This window comes from Gobius niger (genome assembly GCF_951799975.1).
Source record: "Gobius niger genome assembly, chromosome: 5".
In the NCBI taxonomy this organism is placed as follows: Eukaryota; Metazoa; Chordata; class Actinopteri; order Gobiiformes; family Gobiidae; genus Gobius; species Gobius niger.
Window position 1 is genome coordinate 18,648,060 of NC_136856.1, and position 24,899 is coordinate 18,672,958.

The window sequence follows — 24,899 nt, forward strand, 5'->3', positions numbered from 1 at the left end:
TGTCCATGTGTCCAGTAGTTAAGAAAATACTGTATATGATATTTGCACTTGACCACAATGTACAGTCACACACGTTTACACAATGCACTACCTGACCTTAATAATTTCACTTCTTCAAGTAGTTTGTTGCTTATGTTCACAATGTCTTTCATTTAGTATACAGCAGACATTACAGCTGTAGATATTTGTCGATATAACAAAAGGCAAAGTGTAAATCTTTCTCAAAACCATGCATTCTGTTCTGGTGGTATTTGGTGCATACAGTTCTTAAAAGAAACCCGAAGTGGATCCACAATCACATTAGAAATACCGGCCAAAGAATTCAGGAGAATGAAGAAATGGGTCATGTTTATCTACATAATCTTCTGTAATTCTGTTTTTGTGTCTCAGCAACAAAGACTTCTTCCCAGTGTCCCTTGTTTGATGTCTTGTGGATGAAGTCCAGTCAATAAAAAGAGGACTATATTTTCTTCAGCGTTTGTTTGCACATCCATGGATTAATGTTCCATGTTGTGAGTCTTTTTAACATAATTGCCCGAGTCAGTTTAGAGAAAAAGATGAAAAAGATGAAAAAAAAAAGAAAAATTCAGAATCCTCATATAACTTGGAGAGAAGATGTTTGTTTAGTTATAACAAGCTTCTCCATTGGCTGAGCACAAAGTGAAAGTGCTAAAGATGCAGCGGTGTTTGGGATAGGTTGCATTCACGAATTTCCATGGCGGTAACTACGGTAACTGTGGTGTTTTTTCGTCTTAGTTTTTGGTTAATATCTCAGTCATTATTGGGAGAATCCACACGAAACAAAAACTGGCTCAAAGTTCATCGTCTTCTCTGAGTGAACTAATGTCCATTTTCTTTCTCTGAAAGGCGTACAAAAGTGGTGACAAACTCGGAAACATAAGCGTGATGTTGACCAATAGGAAGGACTTTCAGACCAAATATAATGTGTCAGGTTTGTGAATCCAATTACGATCAAATATGATGAGGAAAAACAGTGTTGTACTGGCCCCTGCCCCACCTGACATTATGACATCATCACATTCTCAATCGTGAACGCCGCCTATTCTCTATAGAGACTGACAATTGGTGATGATAAAACTACATTGTACATAAATTTGTTGCATATGAAGCTATTATATTACATTAGGTGGGAGTAGGGCTGGGTACCATTAATTTTTGTTCGATACTGGTACTTTAACAATACTTGGTTTTCGGTACCGATACCTGAACGATTCTTTTTACGATACGTATACTCAAATATTTGTCATATAAAACCATAAAACAGATTAATAATGTTAATTTAATTCAATTTCCTTCCATTTAATTTCTTTTGCATTTGTATCACGTGTTTGAGGTGAAACAACCAAGAAACTTCCACGTGTATTTCCCCCAAATTTTTGTCTTTTTTTTTTACTTTGGCAATTTTTCCTCAATTATTTTCTACTTCATTCAATTTTATTTCAACTTGTGTATCACTTTTTGCTTTTTTTAAATTTTAATGAACAACAACACAAAAACTTGAATATAAAGATTGTATATTTATACCTGCTTTTTGATACTTTTATTTTTTTGATACCAGTAGAACCTAAACCTTTTTTACCCAGCAGCACCCAGCCCTAATCATTGAACAAATGTGGTAGGCTAATTCATAATAGACTCAGATCTAAATCACAGAAGGTACCTGACTTTGTGATGCAAATGAGACATAGTGACCAAATAAAGTCACTTTACACAGTTATGTTAAGGATTTTAATAGGTTAAACAACAGCAGGGTGGGGCTGAGGGAGGTTCAACTCTTCCCCATAAGAGGAGCGCTAACTAGAGGATAAACAGATAAGCCTGAAGAAGCTTTGCCACAATATTCGGTGGGTGGTGATAATGTTATGCCTGAATATGGAAGAACTAACAATAATTGCAGTAATGAACCACCATCATGACACAGCATCAAAAATGTTTATCAGTCTGCTATTATGATAATGCTCTCAGCGGGTGCGGCTGATGGCCTGGATTTAAAGTTTTAAAAAGAAAACCAGAATGCCTTTGAGAGAGGAACCAATTAACTGCCATGCAGATGAAATAAATCCGAGAAATGTCTAAAACCCCAAAATGTGTGGTAAATGGCTGCTTCTCACTGGTTATATATTGACAGAAAATGCAAATAGACAGCCAGGCGGGATGCCCTGATGTTCAGTAATCACGTATGCCATAAGATGATTATCGTGGATATAAATGGTGAATCCCCACTTCAAGGCCAGATTAGGGCCAGCTCTTACTGCCTTAGTGCATTTGTTTATCTGATATATTAAAGAAATCTATTTATAAATGCATTGCTAAATTTATTCTCAGGTGGACACTAAGCTTCAGATGTGTAGTGATGTATAATGTGAGTTGTGAAGAGTTGATGATAACACCGTAGTTGCATGTCTGAAATGCTCTCATTCATTAACTTCACAAGAAATATTATGTGCGTTTATTTATATCTTTAGGTCCAACATTTAACATTCAACAATTGTTTGACATGCTTGATTTCTGATTATGTTTTTAATTGTTGTATATAAGAATTTGTATATGCAGCTATATAAAAATATTTACCGAAACTCGTCAACAAGCTTTGACATAAAGAGCAAAAGCCACATGATAAAAAAGGTTGACAAAAGCCTGTTATGATACAAGATTATTGTGTGGCTGTGCGACGTCAAGCCTATAAATCTTTATGGGTATGGTGTACAAATAATTACAAAGATGCATCTACCCCCAAAATAACATATTTCTGCACTGTAGGGGTTTGAAAGAGCGCAGATGGCATCATCACACAGTGTCAAATGGTCAAGATGCTGAACTCTGCAGGAGATCAGAATAGAACCTAAAGGTTCTTCTTTCTAACACATGAAGCATGTGGTTTTGCTGTTGATACAAAACATTAGTTCATTAATTAGCCTACTTTTGTTGGGAATTATTTTGTGTTTTTGTATTATTATATAAGTGAAAATACGTATTTTGACCCTCACACCAGTGCACTTTTTGTTTTTTTTAATAACTCCTACATTTTTCACTGAAGTTGAGTAAAGATTTCCCAAATAGTGTAGTTTTGAACTTTATCTGTGAAGTTATTGCATGAATGTCAATCCTTATTACCAGCCAATAAAAGGACGGCAGAGACTCCTGAACTGCTGCCTTGCTTTACAGCTATGCAGTCTCCTTCCATTCCATAGTCCAGCACAGTTCCCTGGACTAAGGCATTGAGAAACAGCCTTGTTACTCCTGCAGCCATAGCAGATGATCCTTTGTGTGCTGTACTTCTGATGCGCTTATCTTCCAGCTAGCTTTCCGTATTCCGTTTTATCACCTTTTTAAATTTTTTATCTCTGTTAAGTCACACTTGTCAGAGTAGTTTCATTTTCATAACAGCCTGTGAATTATTTGAGTTCTCTAAAAGAAGTAGGATGAATGCTGTGATTCACGATGACTAATTGAGACAACAGTGGGCCGACTGAGAAAGGGGAGTTTTGTGAGCTCAGATGCCTCGATTGGTATCTTGTCATTAAGCACTTTAATCGGTTTTATGTGTATTTATATTATTGTTATTCCGATTGGTCTACCAGTTTTTCCCATCCGGTCTGATACTTGGGTTTAGTAGTCGCTGATACTGAGTACCAGTCCGATACCACAGCAAGTGAATAATAACAAAGCCTGTAAAACTATGCCAAAACCTACAGCACATGCCTCATTATGCATATTAAACAAAGCCTGTGTGACTTATGCTGCTTGATACTAGGGAAAATAGGTCTGCATAGCCCAAAAAACACAATTTGGTATCAGATAAGTTTGGGTTTAGGTTTAGTACTCACTGATACCAGTAGCGGTATCGAAACAACTCTGATTTATACTGTATGTATTTTATTTCAAAATTTCATGGTTGACTGCTTTTCAAAAACTTTTCTATATGGGCTATATGTCAATATGTTTTCCTAATTATTGTCACCTGCCAACCTTACAGGAGTTTTTGAGCTCCATTTTAATTCTAAGCATTAAATAAATGGTGTTTTGGTTATACATATGTAGAGGCTACAGCACATGCAAGTGTTGACAAAGACCAGATGGTGCATGCTTTATTATCCTTGTGAAGTTAGTAATCTGAGAGTAAGTGCATTTGGATGATCAGTCTGAATCAGAAACTCTATAATCTCCTACATTTCAGTCACAGGTTCATGGTGAGAGATGAAAGCTGTAGAGTGATAGTGATGAGCAAAATGATGCAGGCTTCGTCAAAGAGTGCGTCGAACCAAAGTGGGTGTGTGTTATAGAAATTATGAATTAAAGGGTTTTAGTGAACCTGACCCTAAAACTTTAAAATTATGTTTTCATAACTTATAAATGTGCACACATATAATATCAACTTAGGAACCAGGAAACTAGAAAAAGAAACTTAGTTTATTTGTTGTAATACATTCAAATCATCATCAGATGGAAGTACAGAGCGACTCATGAGTCTTCATTTTGCCCGTCACAAGCTGTAGCTACGTAAATGAGCAGGGTGTTGTTCAAGAATAAAGCTATTAAGTTACAGCAAAAAATACACAGTATTTTTGCTCACACCTGCCTTGCCTTTATACAACGCATTGGTAATTTATCAAATGTGAGAGTAGTGCAGCAGTTGTTAAAGTAGACTAACTTGAAATTCTGATTAACTAACATTCACACAAATACCCCCACAGCAGCTTTACACATCTTATGTGGACTCTTCACCACAGCAGGAAAATAGTCCCACACACAAAATAACCCATTTTAGTTGTGCTTACAGTCAATTACACATGGCCACATCAGCAGAGATAGTTCATAAAGTTTAGTCTAGTGGTTGATCGTAAACATGCACCCATATATTAAAGCTTTGTGGAATAGGCTATAGACAGTAGAGTGATGTGTGCAGTGTAGTAAATTAGTAAATTCAGAACACTCTTTAGATAAAAACAAGCATTAAAGATGTTGTGATAGAAACAAAATAAAATGTGACATACGCACTTCAACAGCACATCTGTACACGACTCAATGATCCTGTTCTGCCCAGAGCAATTTAGGACACACAGAAGAGACTACTAATTCAGTGAAGTGCAAATCTCACTGAGTTTAGAGTTCCATCTGGTGGTAAAAAAACAGAAGTGTCCACAGTTCTTTTACCCTTGAAAGTGGAATGGAAACAAAGTTTTTCAAAAGTTGTCACTGTTTATTCACATCTCATCAGACAAACCTTTTCAGCTCTGGTATTTCTTTTGTCAGCAAACTGGTTTTAAGCACGGAAGGAGTGGATCTGATTGTTTATGTGCACTTTTGTACTTTATGAATAAGAGCGGTGTGGTGATGCAATAATTACAAACTTTAAATCTTGGTTAAATTAAAAATAATTGTAGCGATACATTTTTCATCATCAAAAGTTAAGAGACAATGTAACAAATGAAAATACATTGCCTCTAGTCCTTTTTCACATCAACATCTGCCTTGCCCTTTCCCTTTTCCTTTGGAACACGACCCATATTGTAAAACTCCAGGTTTGGCCTCATGTCTGTCAGGTGGGCAAGCCGGTTGGACATTGCAAAGAATGCAGAGATTGCAGCAATGTCCCAGGCATCCTCCTCATCAAACCCCACTTCCCTTAAAGACTGAAAATGCTCCTCTGTGATTGTGTCACAACGACAAACAGTCATAGCAAAATCCAGCATGGCCTGCTCCCGTGGTGACAACTCTGCTGTCTGGTAGTTAACAATCACCTGAAAGAAAGTTTTCCATTAACCTGGGGTTGACAATTTGAACTTGTATACACAACAAATAACTCCAAAGGAAAGTGATACCTGATCAGAAACGGTGGGTTTCTTTGAGTAGATGCGGTGCAGTGCACTATGTGAAATCACACAGTAGAGACATTTATTATAAATACTGGTCGCCACAACGATCAACTCGCGATCTGCCTTGGTTAGGTTTCCTGAAGTATACAACAAAAAACACATTTCAAACAGGTTGCCACGTTAAGGCACATCATTATCCTAGATCTTGAAACTTCAATCACTGAGGCTGATCTCAAACTATAATAAAATATAATCATTCATAATGAACATTTTTAGCATAAAGTGTCAGGCAAGACTACGTATATCTTTCATAAGGATAAAGAAAATGAACACACCAGACTCTTTGTTCATCAGCCCATTGTAGTAAGCAAAGAAAGCTCTGAACTCTGCTGGTCTGTGAGAGAGGGCTTTAAAAACGTTGGGGAGAAAGCCACCCTGTGAAGATACAAGTTTACCTGAAACAATGACGTCAAGTAAAAAGGGGCGTAACTGTGAGTACTTCACTTTACTTTAGACTCCACTTCCTCCATGACATCCACTATGTCAGCGGGCAGCTCTGCTTTGTTTGGAATAGGATACCGACTGATTTTGTCGCGTGGAGTGTCGCTGGAGAAATATCTGGTGTTTCCAGACTTCATGGCAGCACAAACCTTAACACTGCCCAACTACACAAGAGAATGACATAGGCTGCATGAGTTACTGATGACAACAAAACAAAACAACCCTACGAATAAAGAAGACTCACAAGCTTTCTGAACCCATGAAGGCGAATTGACTTGGAGACAATCCTGCACGCCATCTCAGCCAGTCCAAATGTCAAAATACAATATCAAAACAAAAACACGAGTCTCTCCGGGTCACAAACAGCCCAATCATTATGAAGGATTCAAGACACTCCTTTCGTTCTCCGTCTTACTTTGAAAATGTCCCATGTCCCTGTTGCCTCTCGTTTATAAGACTGTGGCCTAATATATTTCATTTGATAAATACAAATAGTTGGGAGTTCTTTATTTTATATCCATGGACATGTGAGTTATTAAGTTGCAGTCAACCCGGAAAACTAAACTCAGGGCAACAAAAATCGACGACCCGGAAGTCATTTTCCCCCAGACTTTTTTTTTGCGAGCTAGCGTTGCTTTCATTCAGTGAACATATTTGGATTTTGCTGTTTGATACGAATATATTGTTGTTCACTTGGACTTTACTCCATTATGTTTTACCATGTAAGTCAATATCCTGCAGTGATTAGTTTGATGTAACCCGTTGTTTGCGATTGCCAGAGCGAGCGGGAATTCAGAGAGCTATTGTGCTCTACTTAAACCGTGCGCTAGCTATCCATGCCCCAACAAACTACAACGACTAATTTCTGCATGTTTTGTACGGTTGAATAGTCAAATGGTCTGAATTAATGAAGATTTCTCTTTATAGATCTCTTTAGAGCATGAAATCTTACTACATCCAAGGTATTTCGGCCCCAATCTTCTAAACACTGTAAAGCAAAAGCTCTTCACCGAAGTAGAGGGAACATGTACTGGCAAGTAAGTGTTTTTGTATCAATGATAATAACAATCATAATAATGATTATAATGATGAAATTGTGAGACATCAGACTTATAAATGATCTGTCTTTTTCAGATATGGCTTTGTTATTGCTGTTACCACAATTGATAACATTGGGGCTGGAGTAATTCAACCAGGAAGAGGATTTGTTCTGTATCCTGTCAAGTACAAGGCTATTGTTTTTCGCCCCTTCAAAGGAGAGGTTGTGGATGCTGTTGTCACTCAAGTTAACAAGGTTTGAGTCATAACATTGGCTTTTAGTTCTGGTTTAACAGATTCTTTGTATCACGTCATTCAACTCGTGCCTAATGGGTTTATTATATTTCAATGCATTTTTTATTGCCATCCCACCTGTACTCTTTTTACCCCTTATTTTTCAGGTTGGATTGTTCACAGAAATTGGTCCGATGTCATGCTTCATCTCCCGTCATGTAAGAGTCTTAACTTACAGCTCAGTGTTACAGCAGTACTAAAGCTGAAGTTTCATGGATTATATAGTGAGAGTAGACAACTGCAGCTGAAGATGTCAAAAAATTAAAAAATCCATTAAAAATCAAACACAGTATTGCTTTAAAACTCACTGCGTTTTGGTGGAAATACTCACCTGTCGTTCATTGGAAGTATTTTCTTAACATAATTCATTTATAAGTTTGTGAGCTTTCTGTTTCAAAGGAAAAAGTCAACTTTTCCTATTGTGGATTTTTCTATGAGCTTGTGCTCAAAATGATTGTAGTTATTCCTGTTATATTGGACATTTAAAATGGGCAACCTGTTGTTTGCGTTGCTGTCCGTGTTCACTGACAAATGAACATTCTCCTAATGTGCACAGTGTTCTCCTCCGCGATTTTCTCAGGATGTTCTGGTGAATGGTAGAGATATTTAGATAAAGATAACGGCCAAAAATCCCTTGTACAAGAGCATCCATCCCAGGCATGTAGGGCTGTTTGTTTGAATCCAAGGGAAACCTAGCACTATATGTGGACATGTTTTTTACCCATCATAGAACTATTCTTCATTTAATGCTTTCATGTGGCCTACAATTTCCCATATAGGCTCCTCATTCCTCCCACATGTTCCCACAAAACAAAAAGTATTCCCAAACGAAAAAAAGAAAGAAAAAAAGTCATTATTTTTGTCTTTAATTGTTGAAATTTTGCTGTTTTCCTTTTCAGTCGATTCCCTCTGAAATGGAGTTTGACCCCAACTCAAACCCTCCTTGTTACAAGACACTTGATGAGGTAAATTAGCTAGTGTCTAAAACATAAAACAAAAAAGTACTGACATGTGACAATGCCAAATAAATATCTTTACCCTGTACACATTTTAGGACATAGTAATACAACAAGATGATGAAATCCGGTTAAAAATTGTGGGTACAAGAGTTGACAAAAATGACATTGTAAGTTGGTTCATGACACATTTATTTTTTGTTTATTATAGACAAATTGGTGTTTTACTTGTTTTCTTTCTTTTTACAGTTTGCTATTGGATCTCTGATGGATGATTACCTTGGTGAGTTCATTTTTATGTGAAACACTGTAGAACAGTGGTTCATATCACAAGTACAACATTTAGATCAAAATCACATCAGGACTTAACAGGTCTTAAGTCCTGAGGTTTGCAGCTGGTGAGGCACAATTTGTAATACAAAAATTATTTTTTTACACAACAAAAATGGCAATGAGCTAATCATTGGTACATGTACCCGGTAACTTTGCGTCTTAGATTGAGGTGGATGTTTGGGGAATGTGTTCAACATGCTCAAAGCAAAAAGAAAATAGATCTAAAATCTAAACATAAATGTAGAAAGCCTTTGGTTATATTCTTAGAAGGGGCTACTTGTTTGTGATCCCTGTTGCATAGACAACACACACGCACGCACACACACAAAAAACTGATTAAAATCAAAAGAAGTTACTATCATCATCAGAAAAAAGGAACTTGTTTTATACAGTTTATTGTATTTTTTTAGTTTGTATTGTGATTTTTATGACTCCCATGACTGCATGTCACTACTTATGTTATATGCCTTTAACTATATAATAGCTGTCTTCTCTCTTGGCAAAAACTTTGGCATGAACTGAACTTCTGTTCTTCTCTAGGTCTTGTAAGCTGATTTGGGCATAAGGAAGACCATTTGACAAGAGGGTATTTTATAATGTTGCATCACTATTTCATTTTTTTTTTTGTACTCTATACGAATAAACCTTTTAATTTGGTTTTACTGTGTATCTGCTTCAGTGTCTCGTTTTGTAAATTTCCTTTAAAAAGAAAAAGTAATGTTTAATTAAAACCAGTTTGAAAGGGTTCAGTGATCCATACAGTGAACCCTTCGCGCAAGCTGGCGGCGTGCACGTGCAGTGGACGTAAATACGTCAGTAAAACGTGCCTACGTTCTTTCCTTTCTCTCGTGCTGAAGATGGCGGCAGGGGTGAGTAAGATGGAGAGGCGACTGGAGAGTTTTGAATTCTTAGGCTTATCATCACCATCCGTCAAATATCAGTCCAATCTTGACACTTACCCTTTAGATCTCAGTTTATCACATGAAATCTGACTTAAAATATCACACTTTGGGCATTATTTCGGGGAAATTCATTCAAGCTCTCGCATTCTATGCTAGCTTTCGCTGACTAACGTCGCAATGAAACGGAATTTGTGACAACCCCTGCTCTTACTCTGATTTCTGCCATGTTACATCAGCCACTGATTATCATCTCAATTTCTTTAATGCCTTTGTCACGGTTTGGTGTTGTTTGTAACACTATGTTGTAGTGAATACGCATCTGGCTGCTGATGGCAAGAGATGCATGCTAAAATTGCCACGTGAATAGGGTGTACCCAGTTTGTAATGGATTTTAAAAGGTGGTATGTGTTTTTACCAATATAATGTAATATAATTTGTACGTTTCATGCTTCAGATTCAGCTTTTTGGAATCGTAAAGTTTAACATGGCATTCAGAGATGAGCAGCACTGATTGCAAAATTCGGCATTTCATGGTTACGCTTTTAACCATTCAATTCACTTTCTCTTCCAGACCCTGTACACATATCCAGAAAACTGGAGGGCCTTTAAGGCTCAGATTGCAGCCCAGTACAGTGGTGCTTCACTCAAAGTTGCCAGCAACTCCCCTGCCTTCACCTTTGGGCAGACGAACCGTACTCCTGCTTTTTTGAGCAACTTCCCCCTTGGCAAGGTAAGCACATTGAAATACTGTCATGGCTTTCAATGTCCGAAGGCTGCTTGTTTTACTTTTTTTGTACTTTATTTTGGTTAGGTACCTGCTTACCAGGGAGATGACGGATTCTGTTTGTTTGAGAGCAATGCCATTGCTCATTACTGTAAGTATTTGTTTTTCATGAATTGGAATCCGATTATTAAAGAGTTGCAAGTGTGTTAAAATATTCATATTGTAGTGAGCAATGAAGCCCTCCGTGGTGCCACTCCTCAAGCTGCAGCCCAGGTACTGCAGTGGGTGAGCTTTGCTGACTCTGAGATCATCCCTCCAGCCAGTGCATGGGTTTTTCCTACTCTTGGAATCATGCAGTTCAACAAACAGGTATGTCACTTGCCACAGCTATTGGTTTATTCAAATTTGGGCAAATAATTATGTTTACATGTGAAATGTAAATTTTACTCAATAATTTGACCAAAGCTTTGTTTAAGTCTTTGTTCTAAAATCCCAAATACCCAAGATTCTCAGAAGCATTTCAAAAAGTCTGAATTGGGTATAATGTTGAACCGTGAATCCCCTGTCATTGGGCAAGGCAGTGTCCATCTATGGCACCAAGTCTTAATCTGACCGGGGAAGATGAAGTTAAGGCCATATTCATCCCAGTCACCTCTGAAGTGAGCATAGGCTGGTTCATGCTGTGGGCACACTTACGAATGCTAAGGGTTTAGTGGTTTATAGCTAATTATGTCAAGTTCTGTGAATTCTGTTGAAGGTTCTTGTCAGAATGTGTGTTAAGACCCGACCTGTAACTTTACTGCGAGTGGGACGTCTCCAGCTCGTCCCCATATTCACTAAGGGCAGCCAAATACGATATTTTAAATAGGTTATAGGTCATCCAAATGCATCCACTGCTAAAATAGCACTATATGTGTCTAGCTGGTCATTAGGAGCGAGTTTGGCTCAAAGGTAGAATCCAAAATGTTGAGCAGAGTGCCTTTTTAAACAAAAACTGGGTAGTGTAATAGTGTATTCTGAATGTCTACAAGTTTGAAGGCAACTCATTAGTCCATTTATGGCTTGATTTGCTTTGAAGAGAAGTGGAATTTATCAGGACATTGTCATTTTGTTTTTTTGTTCAAGGATTTTTGCTTTGTGTCTAGGCCACAGAACAGGCGAAAGAGGATGTGAAGAGAGTCCTGACAGTGCTGAACCAACACCTGAACACCCGCACATTTCTGGTGGGAGAGAGGATTAGCCTTGCTGACATCACCGTTGCCTGCTCCCTGCTTTGGCTTTATAAACAGGTTGGACTTTCTCCTTTTGCATACAGTTGGAATGTGTTACTGGTACTAAAATAAAGTTACTATTTTCATTTGTAGGTGCTTGAGCCTTCATTCCGTCAGCCTTATACCAACGCTAACCGCTGGTTTGTCACCTGTATTAACCAGCCTCAATTTAAGGCAGTCCTTGGAGAAGTAAAACTCTGTGAAAAAATGGCTCAGTTTGATGGTGAGAATACTAGGCTATCAATGTTTTTCACCTTTAATTTATCTTTTTCTTTTACTTCCATCTTTAACTCTATAAATGTAATTTATGATGCCCATACATTTATTTTTTCTCCCTCAAATGCAGCCAAGAAGTTTGCAGAGATGCAACCCAAGAAGGAAACCCCTGCAAAGAAAGAAAAAGCAGGTAAAGAAGCTGCAAAGCCACAGGAAAAGAAAGAGAAAAAGGAAAAGAAGGAAGAGAAGAAACCTGCCCCAGAAGAGGATGACATGGATGCGGCCGATGCTGCAATGGCCAGTGAGCCTAAAACGAAGGACCCCTTTGCAGCACTACCAAAAAGGTATAAAACTCAAGGATTTCTAAACCAATGTGAAAGATTGATTTTGACCTTACTTAAAAACAAAGTAAAATTTGAACCGCACAAAATCAACTGCTGCCTATTCCTGTTTGAAGCTACTCTGCTGAAGGGCAGCACAATTATCACAATCAATTAAAAATTCAATTGATGGCACAAAGACAGCAAATATTAGGTGATTGTAATAGAAGCATGTAGTTCAAAAGAAAATGTTATTAAATTTATGTGATGAGTAGCTCAGCAGTGCATATTAAACAAATCTTAAATGTTTGCACTATGAAATGTCTTTATTTAAAAACGCATAAATTACACGTCTGATCTGAGTTTTTACCAAAACCGTGTAAACCTTGTGCCAAGGACAGCCCCCACAATGTTTTTTTGTCCCTACGCTGTGTTTCAACCAACGTAGGGAAGATTTTCTTTTTTTTTTTTTTTTTGATACAGTTTTAAATACCTGATTTAGAAAAAAAAATCATTAAATAAATTGGTCCTTGAAATGCAGGAAATAGTTTTTAATAGGGGTCTAAGTCTCAAAATATTAAGCCTATGACCGGCGCCGGTCGCCATGCGGCTGTGCTTTGTTTTAAAATCCAAAATATCAAAGATTCTCTGAAGCATTTCAAAAAGTCTGAATTGGGTATAATGTTGAACCGCGAGTCCCCTGTCATTGGGCAAGGCAGTGTCCATCTATGGCACCAAGTCTTAATCTGACCGGGGAAGATGAAGTTAAGGCCATATTCATCCCAGTCACCTCTGACGTGAGCATAGGCTGGTTCATGCTGTGGGCACACTTACGAATGCTAAGGCTTTGCTGGTTTACAGCTAATTCTGTTCCAATTCTGTTAAAGATTCTTGTCAGAGACTTTTAGTAATTGTAGACACAATGAACATTACCAAGCCTGAAATTGTAATAAACCTTTTCTCATTTTCTTTTCTTTAGCACATTTGTTTTGGATAATTTCAAGCGGTCGTATTCAAACGATGACATCGAGAAAGTGGCTATTCCTCACTTCTGGGAGAACTTTGATCGTGAAGGCTATTCTATCTGGTATTGCGAGTACAAATATTCTCAGGAACTCACCCAGACCTTCATGAGCTGTAACCTTATTGGAGGTAAGTTGAGGCGGGCCAACAGCACATTTAAATTTCTTAAAACGAGGGTATTATGCTCTTTTGCAAGTTTAGTAATGTCAAACATTATCACTTACACTTTGTTGGTTAGAAAAGGCAATACTGATCTAAAATGGCAACAAAATATCCAGTAGTAACTTGTTCTCGGCTCCTCCCACCCCTCCTGTGGCTGAAGTGAAGCTATGGCGAGTGTTTTTACTCTGCATTGAAAGAATGACAATAACCTGGCAACCCATATTGGGGTTAGGGGGGATGTTTTTGCTTACATGTATAGTCAAATGAAGTTTAATTGTGAAATGCTCAAAGAAAGTGTCCGATAAATGGAGGCAGCTGGACAGTTCTTTGATAGACATTTGATGCTTAATGATCCAAATCACTTCTCCAGGACCAAAGCTGATAAACGGGTTCACACCACATTGCCAAGTGGCCAGTGAGACCACAGTGCATAGGTGTTAAAGATTGCTCACTATCACAAGGAAAACTCTTGACAAATTAAACGGCAAGTCTCAGACATCAAAGCTGGTGAATAAAAAAGAACTGCTACTAACTTTTTCTGGAAAAATTATTTGGCTGATCACAAAATATTGGGCACAAATTATAACAAGAAATGTCCAGCTTGTATGTCTGAGATTTGCTTTTTTAATAAATTACGAAAGTAATTGATATTTTCTTTTGAATGGGTTCTCTTTATACTGCAAGTCTGGGGACACAATAGATAACTTTTTAGATGTTCCTGTCATTGGGCAAGACGGTGTCCTTTTATGGCACCTTGTCTTAATCTGACAGGAGTAAAGTAACTTGAGGCCATTTTCATCCCAGTTGTCTCTGAAGTGAGTGCAGGCTGGTTCATGCTGTGGTCACATTTCTATCACATTTGAAACGATGTTCTTTACTAGAGATGATCTGTCGTGAATGCAAATCTCACAACTGACATGCGCTGATATTCAAGCTTAACCGGATGCAAGCCAGCAACATGTAGCATTGATATGGTGGTGCTTTTGTTTTTTGGTAGGACATGGCTGATCAATTACATGAGTCGAACTGGAACAGAAATTATGATTTATTTATTTGTATTTATTTTTTCCAAATGAACACATTTCTAACTTTCTGTTGGGTTTTGAAGTTTTACGTTTCAGAACGCTTTCTAGATAAGTGGAATAATTGATGTGGTCCCTTAACTGAGTGGGTTGTATACCGTGTGTAATTTGTAATACACGTAAAAAAAAAATTGTCTTCTGTCTCTTTTTAAGGTATGTATCAGCGCCTGGATAAACTGAGAAAGAATGCCTTTGCCAGTGTTCTCCTCTTTGGCACTCCCAATAACCACGCCATCTCTGGAATCTGGATTTTGAGAGGCCAAGAGCTCGCTTTCCCTGTAAGTAGTTTGATACAATTGATTGTATGCAGACTATTGGTACTAATGAATGCACTTTTTCGGTTAAATGGTTTATAGATGGATGCTGTTTATTTCAGGGACCAATTCTAGCTGCATTTGTGTTATGTCCTGATCTAAGAAACTTAAAGCAGAATGATACCAGATTAGTTCCTCAGGTTGGATACAAAGTCAAGGGCCAACACATGTCTGAGTATAAGACGCACTTGCCAAACTATGAAAACGAGTGCCTCTTATAGTCTGGAAAAACGGTAGTTTGATTTTAATGCTGCCAGTCAAACCGCCGAGTGCATTTCTTACCAAAATTATCATCTTGGTTAATTGCCTCCGTGTTTGTGTGAAGGGAAAACATAAACAGACAGGTGGGGGTGGTTGCAAACTCCCTTTCTTGCATAAATAATAAAATGAACACAAAATGAATGAAATAAACCAATAGAAATGTATCAAATCAATATCAAACCCCTACCATTTGGCAAGACTGTGTCCACTTATGGCACCATGTCTTAATCTGACAGGGGCAGAGAAACATGAGGCCACATTCATCCCAGTCATCTCTGATCCGTGAGCATTGGTTGGTTCATGCTGTGGTCACAAGTACATTGAACTCTCAACTGTTCTCATGGTCTGAAGTAGAATATTCTGTAATGTCTCCGTGGTTCTATAGTGGTTAGGGCTGTGTTGTATCGTATTGGCAATACATTGTTATGGAGCACATCGTGTCAATGCATCTACAGTATCTTTATTTGCAAATATGTTTGGCTATCCGTAGTCTTTATTCATAACGTATCACATACACTCGGCAATAAAAGGCTTAAATTGCATACTCATCTTCAACAATCGACGCAATAAAAACCTAAATTTTGTGAACCTACCAGATCCTTTTATTCTGAATATATCCTGTACGTATCGTGAATTTGTTGGCAATACACAGCCCTAATAGTGAATGTGTCTTGAACTGAAATGCCCTGTGAGCTGTAGCCTATTCATGCTCCTGAGCCTCGCCTCAAATGATGTGAACTAGCACTTGACGAACTTGTTTGTCTAATCTGCCTGAATGTTTTGACTAATTGTAAGTGTGTGTTTTCTACAGTTGAGTCCCGACTGGACAATCGATTATGAATCGTACACATGGCGCAAACTGGATCCTGACAGCGACGAGTGCAAGCTGATGGTGAAGGAGTACTTCCTCTGGGAGGGAGAGTTCAAGCATATGGGGAAGGCTGTCAACCAGGGCAAGATCTTCAAGTAATAATACGGGGACCCTGCGATAGTGCTCTTGACACTTATAAACTCTATGCCACCGCACGCTTAACCACGAGATGACATGGATTGACAACGTTTGAACATTTTTCTCCCAAGTGGCCCAATCCTTTGGTTTTGATGTGAAAATAAAGCATTTTCCACAATGCCATTTATGGGCCTTTGTCTTATTTAACTTTTGGTATTACATATTTTTCTGTGTTAATTACACAAAACTCTGTGCTGTCGTTTTGAAACTTGGTGTATCCTTGCTCTCCTTTGTCCTCTAGATGGCAGGCTTGACTGTCTTGAATCAATACTTTTTTTTTTTTTTTTTACATAACCTATTTATATTGGTGGAAAATATTTCAACTTGCAACTTTATTTTTGTGGCATCAGTTATAATGTGGTCTGACCGCTCCCTGCTTATGACGTATGAGTGGTATGTATTTTGGTACAGGAATAAACGGTTAGCTTTCCAGAATAAAGCTTGAATCAACCTTCATTGAAGACTTCCAGAGTAAAGGCCTTTTTGACTCCCTGTGATGGTGATTTGAGCAGTCACGTCACTCATGTTAGACATTTTATCTGTAATGGTCATTTTAAAACTGGAGTATTTGAAGTAGGCTATATCAGACTATAGGTGTGGGTGATATTCCTAAAATGTTTTTGCACTGATATCGTCTTTCTGATTTCTATCACTAGCGAATAATTAAAAAAAAAAATGCGCACTGGACATCTAGTTTTATTGTAGGTTAATATTCACGTAGACAAACTAATGGGTGTGTTTAAGATGAAGTGACCAGGCGGTGGCAGCCGAGGGCGGAGAAATGCGCTGGAATCGAGGCGGACACATCACTGCCCCGAGAACAGAGGAGCCTCAGATCACGCAGCGTCTCGCGTTTATTAGTTTGTGAATAAAACTCTTTTAAAAGTTAGTGACACATTTGTGTTTCTCCTATGCACCACACAGACAGACACCTCATCAGCAAAGAGTAGACATCTTACAGTTTAAGATTGAAATGGATAGCCTAATAACCGTCTTTTTATTGAAATGTAGGTTATATGCTGGACACATCCTTGGCACTTTTGTCTGCAGATCGAAGATCTGTGATGAGATGTCACAGGAGGCTGCTGAGCGTCAGGGCAACACGTTTCTGATCAAAACAACTCAGATCTAATCATCTGTCAGTCCGCTATCAGCGCACGTGTTGACTGCACTTTATTACCCATCATCCCTCAGGCCTTTGTAGTTTAGGCGGCCGAGCAATGCGGTGAAAAGCAACTGCCTGCTTTGCTAAGGCGGTACAGGCGCCTTGTTCTCAGAGGAGCATCACAGATATTAGAAGCAAAGGGCGCGCTTCTCTTTGGTCCTCATGGCGGGAGCTGACATGGCTGTAGTACCACCCCCTGGTGGGCAGATGCTCCAAAGACACTTGGTAAACAGCATTGTTATGAGCACTTTGACCTGCTTAAAAGCCTGGCTCCAAGGAGTTTTATTTTTTCTAAAAATCGCTATGACCCATGTGACAACACTGAGGTGGGTGTCTTATTTTTTAACAACGCTGTTTTTTGTACATTAGCACTAAAAAGAGTAAGCCTTTTCAGTGCTCCACTGTGGAGCACTGTGGAGGCTCGTAGCTGGTCTGCCCACCCCGAATAGATAATCATCGATCTCTTGTATACTATCTATGGAGAGAACATAAACGCTGTTCCATTCAGCCCCATTCTTAGTAATGATCCTGAGTGGTCTGTGAAATTAAAAGGCCTGTTCCTTAAAAGGGCAAAAAGGCAGGAAGCTGTGCCCTCGCAGGGCGGGCGGAATCTCCACAGAGCTCCAGAGCCTGTCAATCATAGATTTAGGCTTCCACTTTTATTGCCTATGTACAAAAAACAGAGTGGTTGAAAATATGAAAACTAGCCCAGCGTTGTCACATGGTCATAGTCATTTTTAGGAGAAAAACAAACAAACTTTGGAGCCAGGCTTTTAAGCAGTGCAAGGGAGGTGTAAACCCTGTTTACCAAGTGTCTTTTAGAGTCGCCTTTGGCCACCAGGGGGTGGCACTACAGCAATGTCAGCTCCCCGCCATGAGGCCCAAGAGAAGGGCTTTCTTTGCCCATCAATTACGATCATTGCACAAATTGCGTCACGGCTGCAGGTGATGCACCGCTCAATTGCAGCCACTTGCAGCCACTTGCAGCGGATGAGCCGGCCTGGCTCATCTTAATCTTAAACACACCGATTGACCAATGGCTAGTTCACATGGTTATAGTGCCCATAGTGCTCATAATTACATTTTGTTTGTATTAACAGTTTTTGCTAATATGGTTTGGGAGCGTAGTCAGGATTGACCTAGATAAAGTAACAAAAAATGTTTTCCTCTCAAAAACCTTTAGACCATCTGGAATGACATTAATTATGAAATTGTACTCTACAATTGACAAACATTGAGACTGAGCAAAGTAGGAAATGCAATTTTGATTAACTGCATTGCCCCAGCTTAAAATATTAAGGAATGAAGAAGTATGGAGCACATGAGTCATGTTATTCATATCCGCAGTGATTCAGTGTCATGTAGGTGCAACCATCTTTTAAACTGAATCACGGAGGCCATTTTAGTTTGTTCTGCGGCCTCATGGAAATCAGAAAATGGAAATGTTCCCACAACAGTGAAGCGCCCAAGTCCTTGAACACATGACTCACCCATCCTGTGGCTCACGGAGAAGCAGGGCTGTAACTTGAGCAAATAGCTTCACCCTGTGCTGTGTGTTCCAGTTGCAACACTACCTATTGCTAACCCTTCGGATGCCAAAGGAGAGATGAGGACAACTAGAGCATTTTCTCATTTCCTATAGAAAATGTAAAGCAAAAAAAGCATAGTTGTTGTTGAAAAGCCATCACGTCTTTATATCAAGCTGCAATAGGTATTTATGAACTCTAATGCATTTCGGTACTTAATTGGTGCAACTTCAGAGTTAAATAGTTGAACTCACAAGAACAATACACAAGCTCATGCCAACAGCAACATTTCTCGTGCAGCCCTGCCAACAGTCCTCCCCCCCGTGCTTTATTTCTCCCCTGGCCTGACACACACTATTTCTTTTTCCTTCCTCTTTGCCGCTCCTAGCTCGCTGTACATTTTTGAGTCCATACACAAAAGGGGGTGGGGGTATCCGAAGAGAAGGAGTACCTGTGTGTGAGGGAAGAACAGAGAGAGGCTGCATTGTTTCACCACCAGGTCCCTGTGAGGTTGTGAGCCCCCCGATGGAGCTATAGGCATGTGCTGAGCATCTGTTGCAAGGAAGGGGCACATCTGGAATAAAGTCAGGCTGTGCAGGGAACACAAAAACACAAATCTAAACCCATGTTCTTGGGAAGCATTGTGTCTTAACAAGCGTGATGGCAAGTATTGTCATCGCAACTATTTTGAATTTATCCAAGAGGCGCCGAGTGGTTAGAAGTCTCACCTCACAGCAAGAAGGTCATGGGTTTTATCTCTTGACTCTGTGGGCTTTTCTGCATGAAGTTTGCACTCTAGCCGTGTCTGGGTGGGTCCTTCGCTTTACTCCATGAAAACATGCACAATAGGCTACTTCCAGCTTGAAAGTTCTGCCTAGATTCATCTTAAGATTTGGGATATGGGCGTTGCTCCTGTCACGTTGCTTTAGAGCAGGGTTAGGCCCCAAAGATAATCTAGAGAAATATGATCGCACACTACAGAAAAAAAAGGAGTCCTAACCCTAACCCTAATCCCTTTTTTTTGTGGTAGGGGAAATTCGAACACCTGGAGGAAAGGCCCCGTGGCTTAAAGGGACTATACAGAGTTTAAAAATGTTAAAATTATGTATTTTCCTCCCCCTACATGTTCCAGCCATACCCTAGAATGAGCCCCGACCTGTTCACCACAACTGCCTCTAAAATCCTGCACTGTCACTCAAAAAGTTGTCACTTCGGGGCCAAAGTGCTGTCAGGCACGAGCTTAATATAGAAGGTGCAGTTACATGTATGACCTGAGGTGGCAGTAGTGAGTATAAAATGGCCAACTAGCCCCTTTAAACAGAATTGTAGGCCCCCACCCCCCTTCAGTGCAAACCCTTACCCTAATACTAAACTATAACCTCAACCCTAACCCTAAATCCCACAAAAACCCTAACCCTGCTACTCCTACATGTATCCCTCACGCACAGTGAAGTGATTGACATGAAAATCAACTAATCACCTTTTCTTTTTTTTGCCCTTAATTCTTATAGGCCCTTGACTATGGTAGGCCCCTGGGCTCCAGCCCCTGCTAGCCCATTGGTTAAGGTGGCTCTGCCGGCACGGGGAGAACATGCAAACACTGCACCGTAAGGCACCGTCCAGCCCGGGGATCCTAGCGTGGTGTCCAACCCGGGACCTGGTTAAGTGGCACTGGAGGATGAGTTCATTTCTGTGGTCAAATGTCCCTTTGAGGTCAATTAAGTGTTCCTTAAAACTTAAAGGCCCTATACCTGATTTTTGTTTTATTGCAAACAATGAAAGGGGAAGCTACTAAATGAAAATGTTAAATGTAAATGCTGTGGTCCAAACTCATTCGTAACTTTCCTAATATATTTGTTGGATCCAAATTCTTAACAGGGACAAGTTTATCGGCACATTTCACAACTTGCACCATCACTTTTCAGGGTCGCTTTCACAAAAATGTGAGAAAAATAGCCTGAAAGTTTTATAATTTGATGCACAGTGCCCCACAAATGTATGAGTTTACAATATACGAAAGGAGGGTAAAAAATAAGTTTCATTCCATTTCTAGAAGTAAAATCCGGTACAGCTCCTTTAAGTTCTTTTAATCAATTTTTTTTTTAATGAATCCTTTATTTATACAGGTCAGTCCCGTGAGACTCAGTGTCTCAATTGCGAGAGACATGTCCAAAAAAGCAAGTCCAGTTGAATTGAAGATATAAGATAGTCAGATTTAGGAAGAAAAAGTGTTCTGTAACACAGTCCAAGCTTGGAGTCAATATGGGATAATATAAGAATGTTTAATGCATTAATTAATTGATTTCACTGATTGCATACCAAAGTTGATTGATCAACAAAATGATTTGATGTTACTTTCAGCATTAAAAATGATTAAATTGGTAATAAAAAATAATATATGCAGGTATTTCTCACTGTTCAAACTGGAATAATTTTCATTCACAATCTTCCCAATGCCCTGTCCTCCACAGTACTGAGCTCAGAAATGAATAGTGTTGTAATGTATCTGACGTCCCGAGTTGACAATGACAACACTCTACTACCACATAGTCCCGCCCTCAGCTTTAGAGGTTTCCTCGACCGTAGTCTGGGCTGGGCTACGAGTAACGTAATGCACAAATGCACACACATATCATAAACATTACTGAATGGAACGAGGGAGACTGTAGTCAGCACTTCAGGCATGCTTAACCCCATTTGTCCCCAGTTCACATTTAACTCATTGCAAACAATGCAGACAGTAGACAAAAGCAAAAAAAAGCACGAAGTCTGACCAAATTCAAGTAAATAAAGTAAAATAATTAAGTTACTATACAAAATTTACCTCAGTCAAAGTGGCCTCCATTTGTCTCACATTTTTACATTTAAATGTGGGTGTGCAGCACATTTCCCTGTGGCACTTTAACGCATTATTGTAAATCAGTCCTGGAATGGAATGAGCCGGGTCAAAGGTGAGTCTGCTGAGGGGAAATAACTGCAGAAGGCGAGCAAAGATGAGATGATATTGTATAGCAGTCAGGCAGGCGCGGCAGCATGGTGTGGTTTTACTCGAGGTAGCTTTTGTTTAGGTGATGTGATGTCTTCACGGGTTATTTTCTGAAGATGTTGTGTTGCCTTGCAACAAAGGTTGCCACTTGGCAGGGAAAAATGCTTGACTTGAGGGAAGAGAGGCGAGGTACAGCAGAGGGAAAACAGACAGCCCCTGCTCTTTTGGACATGAAACCCCAGTGTTGCTTCTGTCTCAAATTACAAGACTCTGGAGGTGGGGCAGTTGAAGATATTGTTAAACAAGAGTCAACTGTTATACATACTTTTATAGCTGTCTAGTAAAGAACAGGGGATGCTTGCTTACAGTTTTACTTTGAGAAGTTTGGTGAAACCAGTGGCACGAGTACTAATTTAGGAAGTGAACACCATGCGTACATAATACATATTAAGGCACAGACACAAAAGCTTTGTCTGTGGATTGGGTGTGTTCCCAAACTCTAGTTTTTGAAGAGGAGGCCAATTATATTCTTCTGAGAGAGGAGGGCAATTATGTCTGTAAATAGTTACGTGGGGTAAAATTGTGTTTGTCTTAAGTCTCTTAGCCCTGTTGTCCTCCAGAGAAAGCCTCTACCTCAGAACTGTGTTAGAAAGAGCTGATTGATACTTCAAGTATTGACTTGCTGGTGGTTACGTCTCAGCCAACTTCAGACTGTGAGTATTGGAATGTTTACAGTTATGGCTGGAATGTGCCGCGCAGAACGGTATCAGCTTGTGTTGCAGCGCTGATGGGAGTTGAGCCACACTGGAGAACCTGTTGCAAAACCCCACATCACTCTAAACTTTACTGCCAAGGAAACCATATTTGCAGGGCTATCTACACATCTGTTCTACACAGTTTAGTTGTATTATTGTACAATGACACATAAAGCACTTACTTTCTTGCTATCTGTGAAAGTCATGCAGATGCAGTATGTAATACAGTTGTATGCAGCAATTGAGCAACACTTATACACCTCTAGGCTGCTGTTCAATCGGCCTAATCCTTATGATTGCACAGTGTGTTGGCAGCCGCAAGACCGGGCTTGACGAAGGTGTTTCCAGGGGTTGGAGTTGGTTTGATGCAGAGCTACAACTATTGGCACAATAGTGCATTGTGATCACAAAACACCATAATGGGGTGTAAGCCTGTGTGTATCTAGATTGTGCGTCATAACACAGAAGTTACTACAGTTTAAACTTTTGTTTCACATGTGACATTCATTCAAACACACACACACACACACACACACACACACACACACACACACACACACACACACACACACACACACACACACACACACACACACACACACACACACACACACACACACACACACACACACACACACAGAGCATTACCATGGAAACATCCTCGTAGTACCTGCCCCTTGCTTATTATGTTGCTATAGCAGCCATCCCAGAATAGTCGGCTTTCCCCCTCTCTGTTCCTCCCTCGTGTTCGTGACTCACAACTTGCAGTGGAAACCACAATTCAATCTGTCTCTCATTCCCCTTTTTTCCCTTACATTCTTCTTTGCACCAAAGGAACAGTTTGCCTTGAATCATCTGCGTGCGCTGTGGGGAATTCCACTCAGATGACCAAATTATCAATGATGAGTTGCTATGGTGATTTAACATATCAGGCACGGGTCGGGCACTGTATTTGAGGATGTGAGACTGGCCTCAACTCTGACAATGTTCAAATCCAAGCTGCAAACAGTTCTTGCAAACCTGTCCATATGACAATTGAAAGTATTTTGTCTGCGCTCTTTTTACTGTAATTAATACATTTTTATGTTAATGTTTTATGGAATGATTTGATCTGCTTTCTTGTAATTTGATGTAGCTGTGAAGCACTTTGATTTGCCTTGTGTTTGAATTGTGCTCTACAAATAAGCATGCCTTGCCTATCTGAGGTACTTCATGCTCACTGTCTGTCTTTTGAAGCACTAATCTTAAAGGAAAGTGAATGAATGACATTTGGTCCACTTGGCTGACCAAACGTAGCTGCATTGTTATAGCAAACAAACTATCAAGGAAATGCCATAATTTGTCATTTATTCCCAATATATCTTTTTTGTTTTGTTTTTAGCACTTTTTAGCAAAATTGTACAGCCATACTACTGCCAAATTCACATAATACATTATACAAAAATGTGTTCATTGTGTAGTAATAATTTCTGTAGAAAATAATAATGATTAAAAAGTTACAAAGAAGAACAAATGACTAGTCTGTTTGCTCTACATGCCGACACTGGTCTCTTCTACCTTCTCTTGTATGCTAAAGCATTTATCAACACTGACAATGCAGCATTGTCCAAAAAAGATCCAATAAACACGGAATACAAAGAACATCTCTATTTGCACAGTCTGGTTTGTGTTTGCGTTGGAGCACAAGTGAAGTTTAAGTGCATCAAACTTCAGAGACTTTTGACCACGAATGAAGGACAAAAATTATTGATTTAGTGTTTCCATTATATACACAAGAAGTACACAACTAGATTTTCCATTTGTATGTATGTTTTGTACTGCAAAGTTATGTTCTGTAGTTATGTGCCTTGTGTACTTGTCTTGTGATCGAGAAACTTCTCGTGATGACTCACTGCTATAGGCCCGGTGCCAAGTTCAGCTGCTTTCATGTGTCGTCTTTGGGCAACTTCCCTTCATAAGTGTGACATTTTGCTTAAAATGAACACCATTTTTATCAGGTTATGTTCCATTTTATTTTCATGTATATAGACATGATTGAGAGTGTTGAGGTTGATTTGTATTGCTCAAAATGATTTTGTGTTAAGTTTTTAAAACTTCTTTGTTCTTGTCTATAATCCCGTGTTGCACAATCAAATGCGCAGCTACTCCCAGATTTGGCTGCATTACATTTAAGTGCAGCCAGAAGAAGTATTGTTTTGTAGAGGAGAAATCAAAAACATAGTTC

At 39.3% G+C, this 24,899-nt stretch overlaps 3 protein-coding genes across 3 annotated transcripts; 2 read left to right on the forward strand and 1 right to left on the reverse strand.

Annotated features, from left to right (window-relative positions):
* Positions 1 to 4,945: 4,945 nt before the first annotated feature.
* On the reverse strand, positions 4,946 to 6,782 carry LOC306962822 (uncharacterized protein). The gene is made up of 5 exons (XM_079556128.1): positions 6,583 to 6,782; positions 6,347 to 6,502; positions 6,173 to 6,272; positions 5,844 to 5,974; positions 4,946 to 5,762 (listed from the first exon to the last, which is right to left on the reverse strand). The coding sequence occupies exons 1-5, from the start codon at positions 6,634 to 6,636 to the stop codon at positions 5,466 to 5,468; spliced, it is 738 nt and encodes a 245-aa protein (XP_079412254.1). The 5' UTR covers positions 6,637 to 6,782; the 3' UTR covers positions 4,946 to 5,465.
* A 140-nt stretch (positions 6,783 to 6,922) lies between these two features.
* polr2g (RNA polymerase II subunit G) lies at positions 6,923 to 9,626 on the forward strand. The gene is made up of 8 exons (XM_079556129.1): positions 6,923 to 7,060; positions 7,266 to 7,375; positions 7,473 to 7,632; positions 7,778 to 7,828; positions 8,570 to 8,635; positions 8,725 to 8,796; positions 8,876 to 8,909; positions 9,500 to 9,626. The coding sequence occupies exons 1-8, from the start codon at positions 7,049 to 7,051 to the stop codon at positions 9,511 to 9,513; spliced, it is 519 nt and encodes a 172-aa protein (XP_079412255.1). The 5' UTR covers positions 6,923 to 7,048; the 3' UTR covers positions 9,514 to 9,626.
* A 98-nt stretch (positions 9,627 to 9,724) lies between these two features.
* eef1g (eukaryotic translation elongation factor 1 gamma) lies at positions 9,725 to 16,366 on the forward strand. The gene is made up of 10 exons (XM_079556130.1): positions 9,725 to 9,828; positions 10,433 to 10,591; positions 10,673 to 10,736; positions 10,812 to 10,954; positions 11,731 to 11,874; positions 11,950 to 12,079; positions 12,203 to 12,416; positions 13,372 to 13,544; positions 14,813 to 14,937; positions 16,046 to 16,366. The coding sequence occupies exons 1-10, from the start codon at positions 9,817 to 9,819 to the stop codon at positions 16,202 to 16,204; spliced, it is 1,323 nt and encodes a 440-aa protein (XP_079412256.1). The 5' UTR covers positions 9,725 to 9,816; the 3' UTR covers positions 16,205 to 16,366.
* The last annotated feature ends 8,533 nt before the right edge of the window (positions 16,367 to 24,899 follow it).

Coding starts and splice junctions, on each gene's coding strand:
- LOC306962822 (XM_079556128.1), bottom strand. CDS start 6,636: ATGGCGTGCAGGATTGTCTCCAAGTCAATTCGCCTTCATGGGTTCAGA. Junction 6,503..6,582: donor TTCATGGGTTCAGAAAGCTT/GTGAGTCTTCTT, acceptor TCTCTTGTGTAG/TTGGGCAGTGTTAAGGTTTG. Junction 5,763..5,843: donor AACCCACCGTTTCTGATCAG/GTATCACTTTCC, acceptor ACTTTCTTTCAG/GTGATTGTTAACTACCAGAC.
- polr2g (XM_079556129.1), top strand. Junction 7,376..7,472: donor GAGGGAACATGTACTGGCAA/GTAAGTGTTTTT, acceptor TGTCTTTTTCAG/ATATGGCTTTGTTATTGCTG. Junction 7,829..8,569: donor CATGCTTCATCTCCCGTCAT/GTAAGAGTCTTA, acceptor TTTCCTTTTCAG/TCGATTCCCTCTGAAATGGA.
- eef1g (XM_079556130.1), top strand. Junction 10,955..11,730: donor TCATGCAGTTCAACAAACAG/GTATGTCACTTG, acceptor CTTTGTGTCTAG/GCCACAGAACAGGCGAAAGA. Junction 14,938..16,045: donor GCCAAGAGCTCGCTTTCCCT/GTAAGTAGTTTG, acceptor TGTTTTCTACAG/TTGAGTCCCGACTGGACAAT.